The sequence below is a fragment of the Thunnus thynnus genome, chromosome 19, assembly GCF_963924715.1.
Source record: "Thunnus thynnus chromosome 19, fThuThy2.1, whole genome shotgun sequence".
Classification (NCBI taxonomy): domain Eukaryota; kingdom Metazoa; phylum Chordata; class Actinopteri; order Scombriformes; family Scombridae; genus Thunnus; species Thunnus thynnus.
The window spans coordinates 853,438-870,019 of NC_089535.1; the positions used below are offsets into that span (position 1 = coordinate 853,438).

Consider the following 16,582-nt stretch of genomic DNA (forward strand, 5'->3'; position numbering starts at 1 on the left):
ATGACGAAGGAAAGGATCCAAAATGTTCGACTTCCTAAGAACTATGTCCTGTAGGGCCTTGAGAACAGCATGTATACTGAGAGCCTGAATACAGAACAAAGAACTGGAGGTGACTGTGTGTATGGATGCTTTCTTTAGAAGGGGGTCCGATGTAGATTTCATGAGTTAAAGCAATAAAAGTGTAATCATGAGTTAAGTGTTTAGAGTTGTTTAAATTATGATACAAATGAATGAGCATTCACTGAACTAGAGCTGTCAACCTGACTGACAATTTTCATCAAAAATCTGCAGTATTCAAATATAGGCTAACTGTGTCTTTCATAAAAACTTTATACTCCTTGTTTACATCTTACAAAACATGATGGGACCTTGGTGGGAAAAGTCCCAAAATGTATTTATGCCTAAAGTAAAGCAATAACAAAATCCTTGAAAATGAGCTTCTCTCATGTAACTCTATCAGTTAAATTTTTGATAGCATGTCACAGACATAGATGACACAGGTACCACTACCACTGGAAAGACTGAGTTACAGTAATTTCAGCAGTATGATGTCTTTAAATCATTTGCTGCTCAGAATAAAGTGAAACTGTTTCAGTAACAAAGTCAAACAGACATTTAACAAAGTTCAGCAGAAGCTTCAACAGACTCAGAAAGCAGCTGATGATCCAGTGAAGACACTCTGAGCAAACTGGTTTCATCAAGCTCACATTTTATTCATGATTCACAGAAAAATGCATCAAGCAGGATATGATTTAATGTAGAGTAACAATATATAGCAGAGAAAAAAATGCATGTTAAAGTAATAAAATACAGTATAAATGGAGTAAAATGGCCTGAGTCATCTAAGACTATTTGAACTAATTAAAGCTGTATGATGCAAATATCATGATGAAAACAAGCTTAAATCAAATCACACACTTTATTTTTATTACTATTTTTAAGATTCATGTTCATGTATACTTTATTACTTTAGCCCACTTTATTTCATAACTGTACTTATCAAAGAAACAAAGTCTGAAAGTTGGATTCACCTTCAATACAGCAAGATAATATCAATATCATGAAAAAGGTATTATTAAGTCAGTTGTCCAGAGAATATAATGACAGTGATTTTATTCCACAATAACCAGCAGGTATACCGACTCTATTACATAACAACATGAGACCTCTACAGGCTTTTAAATGTTTGTAACATGTTAATTGATCTCGCATGCCAAAGTAAATTTGGCTCCTATTTTTTTGTTTTGGCCTTGTAGTCCAGGTCAGTGGTTAGAATCTGGGCCACCCTGCATGTTTAACTGTTTGAAGTGCTGCTGTACCAGCCGCTGTAACTCTAAGACAGTAACTTAACACTGTCTTGGCTCCTTCATCCTCCTGACTTTTCATCTCTTCCAGCTTCTTGGTCTTCTCTGTGTCTCCTCGCTCCTTCATCTTCTCAATCAGGACATCCAAGTGGACATGAGTGGACACTGAATTAACATTCAGGGCGTTCTGCTCCAGTTTGACAACATGTTGGTAGGCCTCATCCAGCAAATCATTCTTCTCTTTGTTGAGCTTTTCTGCCTCTCTTTTAAGAGACAACAACAAGTCATTGCTCTCCTGTTGCTTTGCTTCATATTTCTGCTTCAACTCCTCCACGGTCTTCTTAACTTTCCTGGTCTTGTTCACGTACCTCTGGTTTTCTTTCACATGTTTTGATACATGACACTTGTTGGTACAAACAGTGCAGTGTTTTTTTTTCATGATCTTACAGTGTCCAGGACTCCAGGCCATTGTGCATGGATAGTGACAGTTCTCTTCACAGTCATCAGAGCAGACAGCTCCTTGGTAAAAAACAGTCCACCACATCCCACCATTGATAAACTCTTTGTCTTTGTAGACCTCATCCACTTCTACAGTGGTCCTCTCGTCACTCTGTTGTTCAAGTTTCTTCAGAGCTTCTTCAGTCTGTTGGATCTCTGTCTGCTTTAGATCAATCAGCTGGATTCTTTCTTGCAGGTTGTTGATGCAGGCTGTCAGCTCGACGCGTGTATTCATCACTTCAACTGTCGTACACAACTCCCGAGTTGCAGTTCTTCCTATAAAATCTGTCAACTGGCGAAATCCCTTCAGTGTTATTTTATATGAATGTTCAAGTTCCTCTATCTCATCCTCTACTCGGTCTTCATGCTGGCAGTTATCAAACAGGAAGTGAACAGGCTGATTCTTCTCATCTTTGGCACATTTAATGTTTGCAGCTTCAAGAGCTGTCAGAGCATTTTTAGGTCTTCTTCCATCTGAGTGTGTGATGAGAGTGACAATGTTTTCTTCCAGATCTTTTCCAAACAGAGACGTCACTGAATCAAAGATATACATTAGTCGGTCACTCAGTCGATTCACACTCGCCTTCAGCACCAGACCCACTGCATCAATTTCATGAACTCCATCTTCTGAGCCGAACAAGTCAAATAATCTTTGTTTGATGATGACAACCCTTTCAGTCCCTTCTGTGCTTCCGTATCCAGGAGTATCGATGATGGTCAGAGAGAAGGGCAGAGTTTTACCTTCAAAACCAAAGATCTTGTAAATGATCACATCTGATGTGTGACTCTCTGTCTGACTTCTCGTCTCATCTTCTATGATTTTAAACCAGATGTCGTCCTCAAACTTCACTCCCATGGTGTAGTTGACCAGAGCATTGATCAGAGTAGATTTTCCCGTTCCTGTTTCACCTACAAGTAAGATGGTTTTGTTTGTCTTGTTCAGGTTTTTCTCACCAACAGTTTTTCTTGTCAGAGTTCCAAACTTCTCTTCCTTCGGTCTCAGCTGGTAGACAGCAGGAGATCCTGCATGGATACGAGTACATTTGGAGATGATGTCCTTGTATTTGGATGAGACGTTACTGATCCTGTAGAATAAGTAAATTTGCTCAGTAAACTTTATGTACCAAATTTCACCCCTCCTTTTTGTTCATCAGTAATTGTTTTGTATTCATGGTAAAAAAAACAAACAAACAACTACATAAAATTATTGTATATACACATTACTCACTGTGTTGCCATCGTGATGCTGATTCAGAGACTTCTACAGAGTGAGGATGACACAGGTTTGATGGTATTTGGTCTGTGGATGAGATAAAAAAAGTCATTAGCCACAGCTACGTTTATCTGTGATGAAGAACAGTTACACAATAAAACTGGAAGATCTACAAGCCAACACCTACTGCTTCATGTGTGTCCAAGTAGCATGCGGTCACTCATTCACTCACTTGCTGCTAATGAGCCAGTGGTTGCTTACTGTTTCAAAGCAGGAACTAACACATCATTCTTTGGTTTAAGTGCCATTCGTAGTTATAGTGCTCATTTGTGTTTCCAGGTAGTTGTTAAGTGGTAATGTGGCTTCATGAAAGTAGAATTTATGATGGAGCTGTTGTATTGGATTGCATTAGATTGCACAGGTGTTCCGAATAAAGTGCTTGCTGATTTTACAGTAAAGTACTTTTGTAAATGGTCACAGTGGGAGCCTGTGGTGCTATCTAGAGTTTACTCCTTGATTGTACCCAGTCTCAAAGCTACAGTATGTAGGTTTCCATGTTCTCCCCGTGCCTGTGTGGGTTCTCCAGGTTCTCTGGCTTCCTCCCACAGACCAGAAACATGCAGCTTAGGTCCAGTGTCTAGTATTTAGTGGCATCTAAAAGAACAGAGTTGGTAAAAATTGAATAGATTATCTATAAGTATATTTTGATTAGTGTCTAATCAGCTGAAAGGGAGCGGGTCCCCCTCCACGGTGGCTGCCATGCTGCATCGCCATGTTTCTACAGTAGCGCAGAGAGGACAAACCTAATACTGGCTCTAGTGAGAGCCTTACGCGTTTTTAGATTCAGTGGGTGACTCACTGGAAATGCACTGGTTGCAAGCAGACGAAGAAGAAGAAGAGACATGAGAAGTTTTTGAAACCAAAATCTGACAAATGGAGGATCACGCTTATTTAGGAAATCACTGGAGGGTAAATTGTCGTCGTCAATGAAACGAAAACACGAAGAAGTTAAACGGAATCGGGACAAGCAACGGCATAAAACAAGGATAAACCCAGCTGGAAATCCCTGATGAGAGAAATGTTTGCAGGCTGACGCCGAAGTTTCCTGTTTGCTGCTGGACAGGTAAGAGTGTAATTTATATTTATTTCACCTCGCTGGTAATGGTTCAAAACCTAGATGATGTACAATGTTTATTAGCAGTAGATTAGTTTCCCTGAAAAGAAATACTGCCAGGTAACGTTAAGTATTAGCACACTGTAGCCTCAATTTGTGCCTCTCACGGAGCTGGTGGTCTGATAAGAGACAACAGGGAGGTGACGTCGTGCTAATAACCCAAAAATGTATTCATTTTCTGTGGCAGTAAGACAACACATGGACTGATAACCAACTAAGATATTTAGCGCTGGTGATGTGCTAAAGACAGTAAGTCAGAGTAATGAGTTAGTGATAAACTGAGGAGAAGTCTGCTCATCACCGAGTTAATACATCCTGTGAATATATATTTATATTTTTCACAGTGCTCCATGATTTCATTGTTTGCTCCTAATTTGTCATTTAGGAGCACATGTACACATTGGGGGGCAAAGTTAGCTTATAGTCCAACACAAGAAACGTTTTCCCATTTCAGTGTTGAAAAACATGTAATTGCTACCAGAGTTTTAATTTTACATTTATCAGTCAGAAGTAGAATTTTTCTGTTATTTATTTTGGTGTGTTTATTCAGGCCAGCCAAGGCTCCCAGCATCTTAGGATGTAACATAATGTAACAAGGGTTTGTGACTCTGTCATAAAGAACTTATTTTCTTGATGTTGCCGTTGTTTCTACAGCTATGAGAGAGGTCCTGTAGCATCGATGCATGGTATTGCCTTTATCTTCATCCTAAAGTGACTGTGTAATAGGTCAGGGGTATTTCACCATGTGCCATTGATGACTGGGAGTACGTTGGTTTTCATTACAACCAAAGACAACAAAAGTTGATTTCACTGAATAGCTACTCGTCTCTGACTGAAAGTGTGTTAATCAATTAAATAATCTGATCTAGTCTGTTGTTGGGATGAAAATCTGCATGGAATAAGGTTGAACAGTTTCTGGTGAGCACATTAGATAGATAGATAGATAGATAGATAGATAGATAGATAGATGATTTATAATTGTAAGTTCATTCATTTGTGCTGTTTTATTTTTCTCAGGCACTATGGGTTGGCATTATTCACCATGTCTGTGACATTCACACCCGCCATATCAGAAGTATTGCAGACCAAGTCAGGAGAGGTCTAGGTAAGTGATACACATCTGTTTGCCTATGTAGCATATTAACTTACCCTGTAAGTCCTACTCTTGGTTAAATAGCACTATTTTCACATGTACAACTGTATAAAATGTATGAAATAGTAAATTAATTCTGTGTGTAATGGTACTGTCTTCCACAGAAGCAGTTTCCCCTGCGGCTGCTGCTCTACACACAGCTCCTGGAGTAGATGAGGAACAGCAGTGCCAGTGAATCATGGGTGTTGTTCCTGCCTTGAGAGCATCTTCATCCAGAGCAGTAAATTGAATACCTTTGGTGTGGTTTTGGTCTGACCCTTGTCAGCTATTATATGTGCAGCAATTTGACTGCTGGGAGGTGATCAGATAAGTTTAATCACACTGCTTTTAGTGTTCAAACACACTGATTTGATAGATTATTCTGTCTTTATCAGTCAACTCTGAAGAACACAGAATAAGCTGTCAAAATGTTTGTTTGAACAGTAAAAGCTGCATGTTTATGTTATCCTTTCATTGTCCATATTGAAAAGGATGTCCAAAAATGTTTCTGTTAAATAAAATATATTTTTATTACAAATGTCATTCTTAGTGTTGTTTTTTTATATTTTTATTTTGTGGTTCAAACTAGTGAATTACAGTCAACATAACCTGAAGTGGCAATGAAAATTAATCCATAACATGTACTATAGTGCCCTGTTCTTAGGATCAGTGGTATTCCAACTTCACTACTGTTTTATGTTGCTTTATAAATATAAATAATGACAATATAAATTAATGGTGGAAGTGGTAATGACAATATAGTGACTGCAGGGAAATACTGTCATTATATAAGTATATATTAATATGTTTATCATTGCAGTCATCACAGCACATCTGATGAATATCTTTTATTTGGTAAACTTGCACATTTAAGTTGAACAAATGTGAATATATAAACAAAAAGTTTTATAATTATCCAGAAAATATGTAAATATAGAAAATGTATAGAACAAGTATAAAATAAATAAAATATCAGAAATGTAACAAATAAATATGAGATGATTTGATGCCTTGATGATGAACAGGCAGGTATGTGAGTACCTGAGATACTGTGCGGACGTTCCAGAGGACCTGGAGGGAAACTCAGAGGCCAGGTGTGAAACCAGTGTGATGTCTTTGGAGGATCAGGGAACTTCAAACACAAACACAGCAACTGGGAATGACAAGTCGGTTTCCCTGGCCTAAAGAGCCATGCCGTCAACAGATGAAATGTCTATAGGCAGCATAACGGTACTCCCGTTTGTCATCCCCAGGCTTTCTGGTTTGGCCTAATACCATAATGTCCTCCCAGTACCACCTGTGAATGCATAAAAAGCATTTTCAAGAGAGTACTGGGAGAAGTGCGGTATTATTATTACACAATCTGCAGGGTACTGGCCACAGCATTTCCTCTCCCGGTCCATAGGCATGTCTGTACAGTTACTACAAGTACACCATGGTACCCCTGGCACTCCAGCAAACAGTGGGACACCATGCCTGCATTGATGCATCATCAAGGCATCAAAAATGAACTCTGGCTGCCTCTGAAGCAGTTCACTGGTGAGCTGCCTGTGCTCCTCCAAGATCATCTCTGAAAAAATAAAACAGGAAAAACACAGATAAGGCTTTATAGGTTATAAGTTTCATGATATGTTGGAAATATGGTAATGGTAGTGCAGAATATGGATTGTAGGCTGTCCAGTGTTCCCAAACTTGTCTACAACAATAACATGAATTTTAAAAAAAGTCAAAATATTGCTGCTCGATACTTTTCCTATATAGTATTTATATAATCATTCAGTAGTGTTGCTGATGTTTTCAGTAGCCTCTTTTATATAGAGAACCCGCATTATAGCCGTAAAGAGGATCCAAGGGGAGGACATTTCTCTTCATTTGATAACGTTAAAAGTAAAGTTAGACTTTTCTGTCGGCTTCCCGACTCATTTTAAAAAGACGAGAGAAAGAGAGAGCAGCTGTGGTCGAGTGAGCTAGAGGGTGAATGAAGAGAGGGAGCGCTAGTAATGTTAGTGAGGAAGCCGGTGAATCAGACGTTATTTTCTGTTTCACAGCCGTTAGCTTCTAAAGCACAAACACATCCACACACCTCTTCAACCCTGCAGCTGTGCGCTGTGCCGCCTGATTTGGTCTGAATACGGGCTAAACAGAACAGTGAGGCGGATTACAGGCACAGGATTCCCGCCTTGAACGGGCTGTGTAAAAGGGGCTACTTACTCACATTACACTGATAACACATCAAACTATACAGACTACAGTAATGTAAAGCACAGAGCTGCTATGTAAATACCACTTTGTGTTGTGTTGGCATTTTTAATATTGTGCAGAGCGGATAGGAATATGATAAAATAATTGTATAAATAACGTCACAAACCTCAGTCGCTTCGGTCCCTTGGGAGGGTTTCCAGGCTCTTCCCCTGCTCCCGCGGTGCCGGTGTTTGCTCTCCTCCCTCGCCCGGCCCTGCCTGCAGCAGCATCGCTAACTCGCCCTCTTCCTCCTCCTCTAACCTCCAGTTCTTGACTCTGCAAACGGATAATAAAATATGTAACGTTATCCTGCCAACGCTATCTCGCTATCAATAATGCCTAACGTTAGAATAAAATAAAGTAAGTTTTGTTTAGCGTGACGTTGCTAATGTTAGCTTGAATTACCAAAACAATAAAACACTCATAATTGCTATCTTACTTGTGAGCTATAACCTATAGTACTATAGACTAAATAACTAAATACATATTCACCTCATCGCTTGACTTGTCAGAAATGCTCGAAGTTGTCGTGGACGATGACATCTTCAGCAAATAGCTTCTTGTCCTTGAAGGCCACCGTATATTCTGGTATCTCTCCACATTCTTAGGGAGGGGAGGGGTGAGCGGCGGAGTGCTTCAATCTAGAACCTCACCGTTAGAGGACGCTAAATACCACACATATTACACACTGGACCTTTAATTAACACTGTGTGGATATTTTTTCTGATTAAAGACAAAAGAGGGTTTAGTTTTTATTTCCAGTCACCTGGTTATTCTGAGCTGCAGTGATGGATTCAGAGTGTAAAAGTATTGGCAGCATTCACTTTAGAAATAAATTAAACTAAATTAAAATGCAATGATGTTACAATCATCATCAGGTCTTTAGTGCTGATAATTATCTCTGTTTGTAAGAAGTTAAGGTTTAAAACCAGTGTCAGAGTGACACATGACAGTCTGGAACATCAAAGTGATTCAACTGGCCACTAAAAATATTCATTGCTTTTTAATTACTGGTCACTTATTGTAAACTCAGGTCTTTTGTCAGGATCCTGTAGAAATGATGACTTTGTTTTTCCAGTGATCTTGTTGGTCAGTTGTTGGGCTGTTGATACATTTGATCTGATCATCTGAAGTTAATTTATCATTTTATTTGAAAACCTGAGAAACTCAAAAATAGCTGGTTTACCCACTAATCTTGCCTTGTGGTACAGGCCTTAGTAAACACAACATTACACAAAACCAAAAGGTTTGGGACAACAAGTATGAGTATTTTCTTTTCATGAATGTGTTTAATGTGCCACTGAGCAAAACTGGGGAGAGACTCAGCAGCCAGACATTTCTCCTTTCTCTGTTTGGGAGCGGCTGAGATTTTCACTACAATGAGAATAGCTGGTCCACCTTAAGTCAGTCCACCTTAAGTAAACTGGTCCGGTTAGGCTAACCCATTGTCGCTATCTTCGGGACTAACCCTCTTCACTATAATCATCTTAAGGATCTTGAAGATTTGTAGCATTATTCACTGACAAATAGCTTAAACTGTACACATATTACACTCATATGTTCACAGCTGCTAACTTCATACTCTCTGTCACACACATATACTCTCTCTCTCTACTGTCATGTCACCCAAACATGTGCAGAAAGAATATATTGATTCCAACCAGAGAGAAACAATCTGATTAAGAATTTACATAATTATTGGACGCTAATTAGACGCTTTCCTATTGAACGGATTATCAAAGGTTTACACCACCCCTCTCAACCCGATTGAAAATTCCTTCTGATAAGTCCAGTCTCTTCCAACTGAGGTGGTTACATGAGGCATTTTTATTCTGATTGGGATTATCAGTGGAATATTAGGGTCCATCTAAATGTGGCTATTGTGACATGAATTTTCCATGTCACGTTGAAATACAATCAGAAACAGTGAGAAAAAATGAAGAGGTCTAGTTGCATTTTAGTTTTGTCCAGCAGAGAGCAGCAGAGAGCTGCCACCACTAAACACAGACACTGTCATCATCTGTTTCTTTTATGAGATGGGATTGAGATTTTATGAGATTGTCCTTGCCAAAATGAAGAACAATCAATTTTCAATCATGACATGAGGGCTGAGCCATGGGCTTAATTCATTGCAGACATAAGCTGATGGCAGCCATGACAGACTTTCTTCCACAGAAATGTTTTCCTGTCGTCAGCTGGATGGATAAAAAATACATTTATGTATTCATATTTATTTTACATGTATCATGTATCATATTAAAATGAGACTCTGTAATTTCTGCTGAGCAGCAGCAACAGAGGCACCTGCTGCCACGAGTTGTAATTACAGGATCCTAGCATGTTTAATTCTATTAATATCTTGGCGGTGAGGGTAGTGTACTATTCCAATAGGAGAGAAACACTATTTGGAGGGAAACAGACTTTAACATAAGACTGGGACAGAGAGGAAAGGAAATATCTAATTATAAAGGAGGAACAGCAAACTTCTGAACACACCCTGGGGGGGCGGTACCACCCCCATTGAGAAACACTACCGTAGAGGGTCTTTTATCACAACCAAACGCTAAACATGAATTTTTTGAAAAATGTTACAATTAACTTTAATGAGCTGAAAACACACTATGCTCTGTGAATCTTGGATTATGTTACGTAATCAATGTTGTCAATCACAAGGTAGCCATGCCCTAATGCATACGCTACTTTATTGTCTATTTTATTCTAAATGGGACCATAATTTACTAAATGAACATCATGTTGTATTGAAGAAGACTAAAGAGAAGACTCTGAAACTAGCAATTGAGTCCATAAACTCATTAGGAAAATATTTACTGAGGTAATAAATCAAGTGAGAAGTGGAGTCATTTTCTCATAGACTTCTATACAATCTGACAGTCGAGTTGCCCCCTGCTGGCCATTAGAGAGACTGCAGGTTTGAGGCACTTCCACATTTGCTTCACTTTTCAGACCTGGAACCACCTGCTTGGTGCTAACGTTTAGCTGCTAACAGCCAGCATTAAATTAACTGAGCTCATCTTCACACACTGCGTAAAATACAGTCTTGTGGCTGCTAGCATGCAGATTTGTTCATATCAAGGTACATATTGACAAGCTAAAGAATGATCGCAATTCACAGAAGGACTGATAAATACATGAACACAGTTAAGATGTGTCTGTTAATAAATAAAGATACTATTAGTGTTAATTGTGACAAAAATAACACCGGTTATTAAAGGTAGTTTGTGTAACTTAGTTTTATTTAGTGGAGGCAGATATAACACAAGCTAGGTTTTCATCCAAATTTTGCACAAATTTTAAGCTGGCAGTAATTACATGGAAGGCAAGGAGACCAAAGGATGGGGAAATTACTACTACTACTACTGACTGTCAACTGTCACTATCACTTTTGTTCTGACAGCACAACAAAGTGCCATTTGAGAAAATTACTGCACAGTAATATGAGTGGTATTTTCTACTGTGAATTATTAAATGGCAAAAAGTTTGCCTTAAACTTTTATCAGTAAAGTTATTCACTGCAAAAATCATCCATGCTTTAGTCTCACTTTCAGCCCCTCAAGCTATCATTAGCTTGTGTTCTACTAAATCAGTCACTGTAAGCTAATGCTAAGTTACACTAATTACCTGTCAACACAACTTAGTGAGAAGTGTCTGTAAGTGTTTGTACAACTTCCTGCAGCACAATCCATCAAATAAAATTACAGACAGTCAATCACATGTGTTTCATGAAAACTAAAGGCCAATTCATACTCTTCGCGAAGGTCTGCATGCAGCCCAAACTTTGTGACTGCACAGACTGTACGCATAGGAAATTCATTAACTGCACATGTGCAAGAAAATCAAACAGGAAAGCCTGTCTCGTTTACTTCATGTATGTACTTTATTCCTGTTCTTATAAAGATGTTGCTTTTTTTCTATTTTTGACTTTTTCTTGTTGTTATAGCAGCTCCTCAGCTGCATTCAGGCTGAAAACAGTCCTGTGTAAAACAATACAAGGGGCTGTGTTGGTGCGGGCATGTTGTTTAAAGTGCTTATGAGACAATTAAATATAATCCAGCAGTCCAGTTGTAACAGGTTATTGTGTTTAAAGGCTTATCAGAAAAACACTGCTCAGTGGTTTGTTATATTCACAGACTGGATTTTACAACTCTGGAAAGTTGCAACTCTGTTTACTAGTGCTCATGTGTGGAACATGTCTGTGTCCACAGACCCCAAAAAATATTAATGGAACTGCATGCGTTTCCACAGCTGGAAACCTTTGTATTACGTGTTGGCAGCTCTCTCTGCTCTCTGCTGGGCACTGAGATGCTTTACACCTCTTTGATTTCTGTGTTATGGTTTGATTTTAATGTGGCATGGAAAATTCATGTCACAGTGAAATACATTTGTATTAAACACATATAAATACATTTCAGTTATTAAACACAAAAGGCTAAATAAATGTCCTTAAATATATGTTTATCCTTAAATTATGACACTTGTTTTTATTTAGGCATTTGAAATCTTCAAAAAGTCATCATTATACTGAGACTCAATGTGAATTGGATTATTTATATTCACCAGTTCAACCATCAGTTCAACCATCTAAACCAGTGGTTTTTGACCACATCACCTCTTCAAAGGAAAGCTTTATCATGGCAGAATGAGCCACCCAACCATCAATATAACATGCATACAGAATATCTACACACATGCTGAACAGTTTTAACAATATTATATTTTTATTATATATTAAGTTAAATAATATAGGCCATTCTCATCACTCAGAATAAAGGCCAATGGGTACTCTGAAGATTTACAGATAAATATTTAATTGAAAATAGACAATGAATTCAATTAAATAAGCTAATATGTTAAATTTATTTCTTTAAATATTAAAATTATCCCATATTTAAGATGTACAAAGACAAACAAAAAAATAATTAAAAAAAGGTTTGGGGCATTTAAAGGGACATGTGAGCTGTTGTGGAGAGGGACTCCACTGACAGGACATTTCTTGTTTTCATGTATACCAGTGATGAGACACATAACACATATATGATGTTGGGAACATGCAAGACCACAGTGAATGCACTTTAAAAACACCTTAAACATGTATTATTAAAAACACACAATAAACTCTATTTGGAACAGTAGAAAACTATTACACATGACATTATAATATAATTTCCTATAACAATAATAAGTATATAATGGGGTGTTAATATTTTATGGGAACATATATGTGAACAGGTTCAGCTGTGCAGCAGTTAATTGTCTTTAACTCATAATATTTATAATAATAATTATAATACTCATAATACCGAACAGTTTTGGATGTTAGATGATAATAAATGAATTGTACTCACATTGTGAGGGTGACTGGTGGTGCAGATGGCTCTGAACAGAATGGACTGAATGTGTGTATTTGGTCTCTGTGTGAGAGAATAAATGAAAATAAAATAATGCTTTACCATACAGTGAAAATTATCATATATATATTATACAATATAATATATCATATATCATATATATAAAAAAAGTCTCCCTCTCACCCCCCTCCCATGGGGGGTGGTGGTGTGTCTTCCTCAAGCTCAGGTCCTCTACCAGGGCCTGGGAGTTTGAGGGTTCTGTGCAGTATCTTAGCTGTTCCTAGGACTGCGCTCTTCTGGACAGAGACCTCAGATGTTGTACCCGGAATCTGCTGGAGCCACTCTCCCAGTTTGTGGGTCACAGCCCCCAGTGCTCCAATTACCACTGGTACCACTGTTGCCTTTACTCCCTACATCTTTTCTAGCTCCTCTTGGTATCTTCTCGTGTTCCTTCTTCTTGATGTTGCTGTCGCTTGGGATTGCTACGTCTATCAACACTGCCTTCTTCTGTTGTTTGTCAATCAACACAATGTCTGGTTGGTTAGCCATCACCAGCTTGTCAGTCTGTATCTGGAAGCCCCACAGGATCTTGGCTTGGTCATTCTCAACCACCTTAGGAGGTGTCTTCCATACTCAGTGCAGATGTTCCTGTACACTATGCCAGCCACTTGGTTATGGCGTTCCATGTACGCTGTTCCTGCCTGCATCTTATACCCTGCTATTATGTGCTGAACTGTCTCGGGAGCATCTTTGCACAGCCTGCACCTGGGGTCCTGTCTGGTGTGGTAGATCCCCGCCTCTATTGATCTTGTACTGAGTGCCTGTTCTTGTGCTGCCATGATCAGTGCTTCTGTGCTGTTCTTCGGTCCAGCCTTTTCCAGCCACCGGTAGGATTTCTTGATATCAGCCCCTTCTTCTATCTGTCGGTGGTACATGCCGTGTAGGGGCTTGTCCCTCCTTGATGGTCAGCAGCCAGTAAAATAAGGCCGATATCTGGGCACAAGTACAGGGCTGTACTGGGAAAATCATTCAGGTTGGGAAATATAGCGTGCAATATAGCCCCTGTCAGGCCACTCTTTAAGTGGGGGGTCTGGGGGTCCCCACTAGGAAAATTTTAGTTACAAAGACTTGATTTCTTACATTCTGGTGAATTTTAGTGCATGTGAATAACAAACTAATGAGCCAACATTTGCTTAGTACAATGTACTGTTATGAACCTCAAATAAAACCAAAGGTACATATCATGAAGGAGGGAGACGACACTACTACTACTGTGGCACCAACGCTGCTCTCTACACCTTCAAAAAGCAAAAAGCAAGAGCACAACACCCTCCTCAGTTGACTGATACACACAAACAGTTACCCATCAAAGGTTAAAATAGCCCTTTAACCAACACAAACATTAAATAACACAGATCTTTAAGTTTCAACAAATTGCAGCAGCCTGAACAGTGACAGAAGATGTTGTGTTGTCTCAATAATTTCAAATTATGAGCTCAAAGTATGAACTCACTGACTGAAATTTTCACCAAATCAAATTAATTTTCAAATAATATTGACTACATTAACTAGACTAGATATGCCAATTATGCCATCAATGTATTTGAAAAATTAGAAAGGGAACTACCACTTTTATTATTGATTGTATAGTTTCAGCTGGCAGCTTTAACATTGACAGCGGACGATGATGACGCATCGGTAACATTAGCTACATTAGCTAGCTAGCAATTGTTAGTGAGCTAGCATGTTTATTTATCTTTCTTTTTTTCTCTCTTTCCCTCTCTGCTCTAGTCTTCCTCTTTTTTCCACCGTCCATCTTGCTGCAAAGTCATTTAGCTGCTCTAAACCATGGATGTATCATAAGAGCTGGATACCGGACTAAAAATGGCGCCCATTCAGTCCTATAGGAATTGCTTGTCTGGCGCATACGCCAAAAAAAGTTTCTAGTTTCCGGGTTTGCTTCCACGTTGTGCGGCCCACCGAATTGTTAGTGTTTCCCACACTGGCCCCACCTGTGAGTTCCCACTCGGCCCATAGACTTTACATTGTGATGACATCACAGATTTTTAGATCGCTCTCTCGGCTCGAGGAAAGTTTAAAAATATAAAACCTCCATGAATCAAAAATTCATAACAGAAAGACTCATAATTGCCGTTGTTTGCAGTTTGAGGTGTCCTGCCAGCAGTTTTACAGAAGTCTCTTTTACAATGGTGGTCTATGGGGGAAAATGTTTTTTGGGCCGAAGGGGGATTTTTCGCTGCAATACAGTGAGTGGCCACTGGGAAAAATTGGCTGCAAGGCTCAGCGGTGGCACCCTATACAGCTGTTATTATACATACACGCCCTAAATGCACTTGCTGCCAAATGAAACGTGTCACTACCACCTACTACATGCAGAGATAAAGCGCTTTCTCTCATTAGTTACCCCCTCTGAAACAAATCTGAGCAAGCCTGGAACAGACTGACCCTTAGCTCACCAACCCCCGGCAGAACTTGAGATACACAACACTGATGAGTACGAACATGTTGTATAGAAGCATTTTAAAAGTCACAAAAAAAACAAATATTAATACAGGACGAGGCTGTGAGGAGGAGGGAGTCAGATTCTGAAGCAAGCAGCAGTGTAGGGCAGAAATGGCAGAGCTTCAGTTACACCGCGACTCAATGCCCCAAAGCAAGATCTCACCAGCTCTCCAGCCGGTGAGTGCCACTGTTAGCTCTGGAGGCAAAAACTGTCTTCATGTTGAAATAAACAGACAGGTCTTCCTGCCATTATTATTATTATCATTTTTCTCTGGCCAGGGGAGGTCATGTCATGCCCATTGACTATATATAAAGAATATAAAGATGGATGACATGACAGCTCCCCAAAGGTGGAGCCAAAACATCTGGATCGCCCCTTGGTGGATGCCTGCAGTATAGGTTATAAGTCCCGCCCCCTCCATGTTAGTGGATGGGACCAGAGCCAAACTAAAAAATCAAAGTACAAGCAAATAAATTAATTAAGGTCGTTCTTATCACACTGATGTATGTTCAGATACTCATTGTTCTGATAAGTTTGTTTTTAATTAGTTATTTGACAATATAAAAAGGGGGTGTGATGTCGTGATTGACAGCTATGACAGCCACTGTCAAACCACATAGCCATGTCCCCCCCTCCTCAGCCACTCCCCGCCCCCCTCTTTGCCGCTAGCCCACTTTTTTTTCAGCATTTTTAAAATTATGCAGTGGGTGGAGTTAGGCTCAGACCTGGGGGTGAAGTTATAATTTAATGGCAACAGCTGCACTGTGTGTTGTACTGACATTTAAAAAGATGTGATCACTAATGCTTTCACAGAGTAGTGAAAGCATTGGTGACTGTATCTGCTGTTACTACCCCTCCCTTTCTGCCCGCAGTGGTTGACTGGCCACTTCCTGCAGGAGCTGGCAGTCAGGGATGGTCGTTAGGTAATGCCGGGACACCTGGATAGGCCCCCACCAAGGCTATAAATAGTAGTCTGATCCATTGTCTCTCTCTCTCTCCTAGGCTCCACATTTCTTCTAGTTCTGGTATTTTCTTTTGCATTCAACAGAAGCATACACACCTCACTCATCCACACATTACACTCATTACTGATGCAGTTACTCTCCATGCCTCATGCCTTTTGTATATAG

General features: G+C 39.4%; 1 protein-coding gene across 1 annotated transcript; it reads right to left on the reverse strand.

Moving 5' to 3' along the window:
* Window positions 1-677: 677 nt before the first annotated feature.
* On the reverse strand, window positions 678-16,063 carry LOC137170635 (uncharacterized). The gene is made up of 3 exons (XM_067574143.1): window positions 12,926-16,063; window positions 3,031-3,102; window positions 678-2,887 (listed from the first exon to the last, which is right to left on the reverse strand). Exons 2-3 carry the CDS (start codon window positions 3,039-3,041, stop codon window positions 1,270-1,272), a joined length of 1,629 nt encoding a protein of 542 aa, XP_067430244.1. The 5' UTR covers window positions 3,042-3,102; window positions 12,926-16,063; the 3' UTR covers window positions 678-1,269.
* Between the last annotated feature and the right edge of the window lie 519 nt (window positions 16,064-16,582).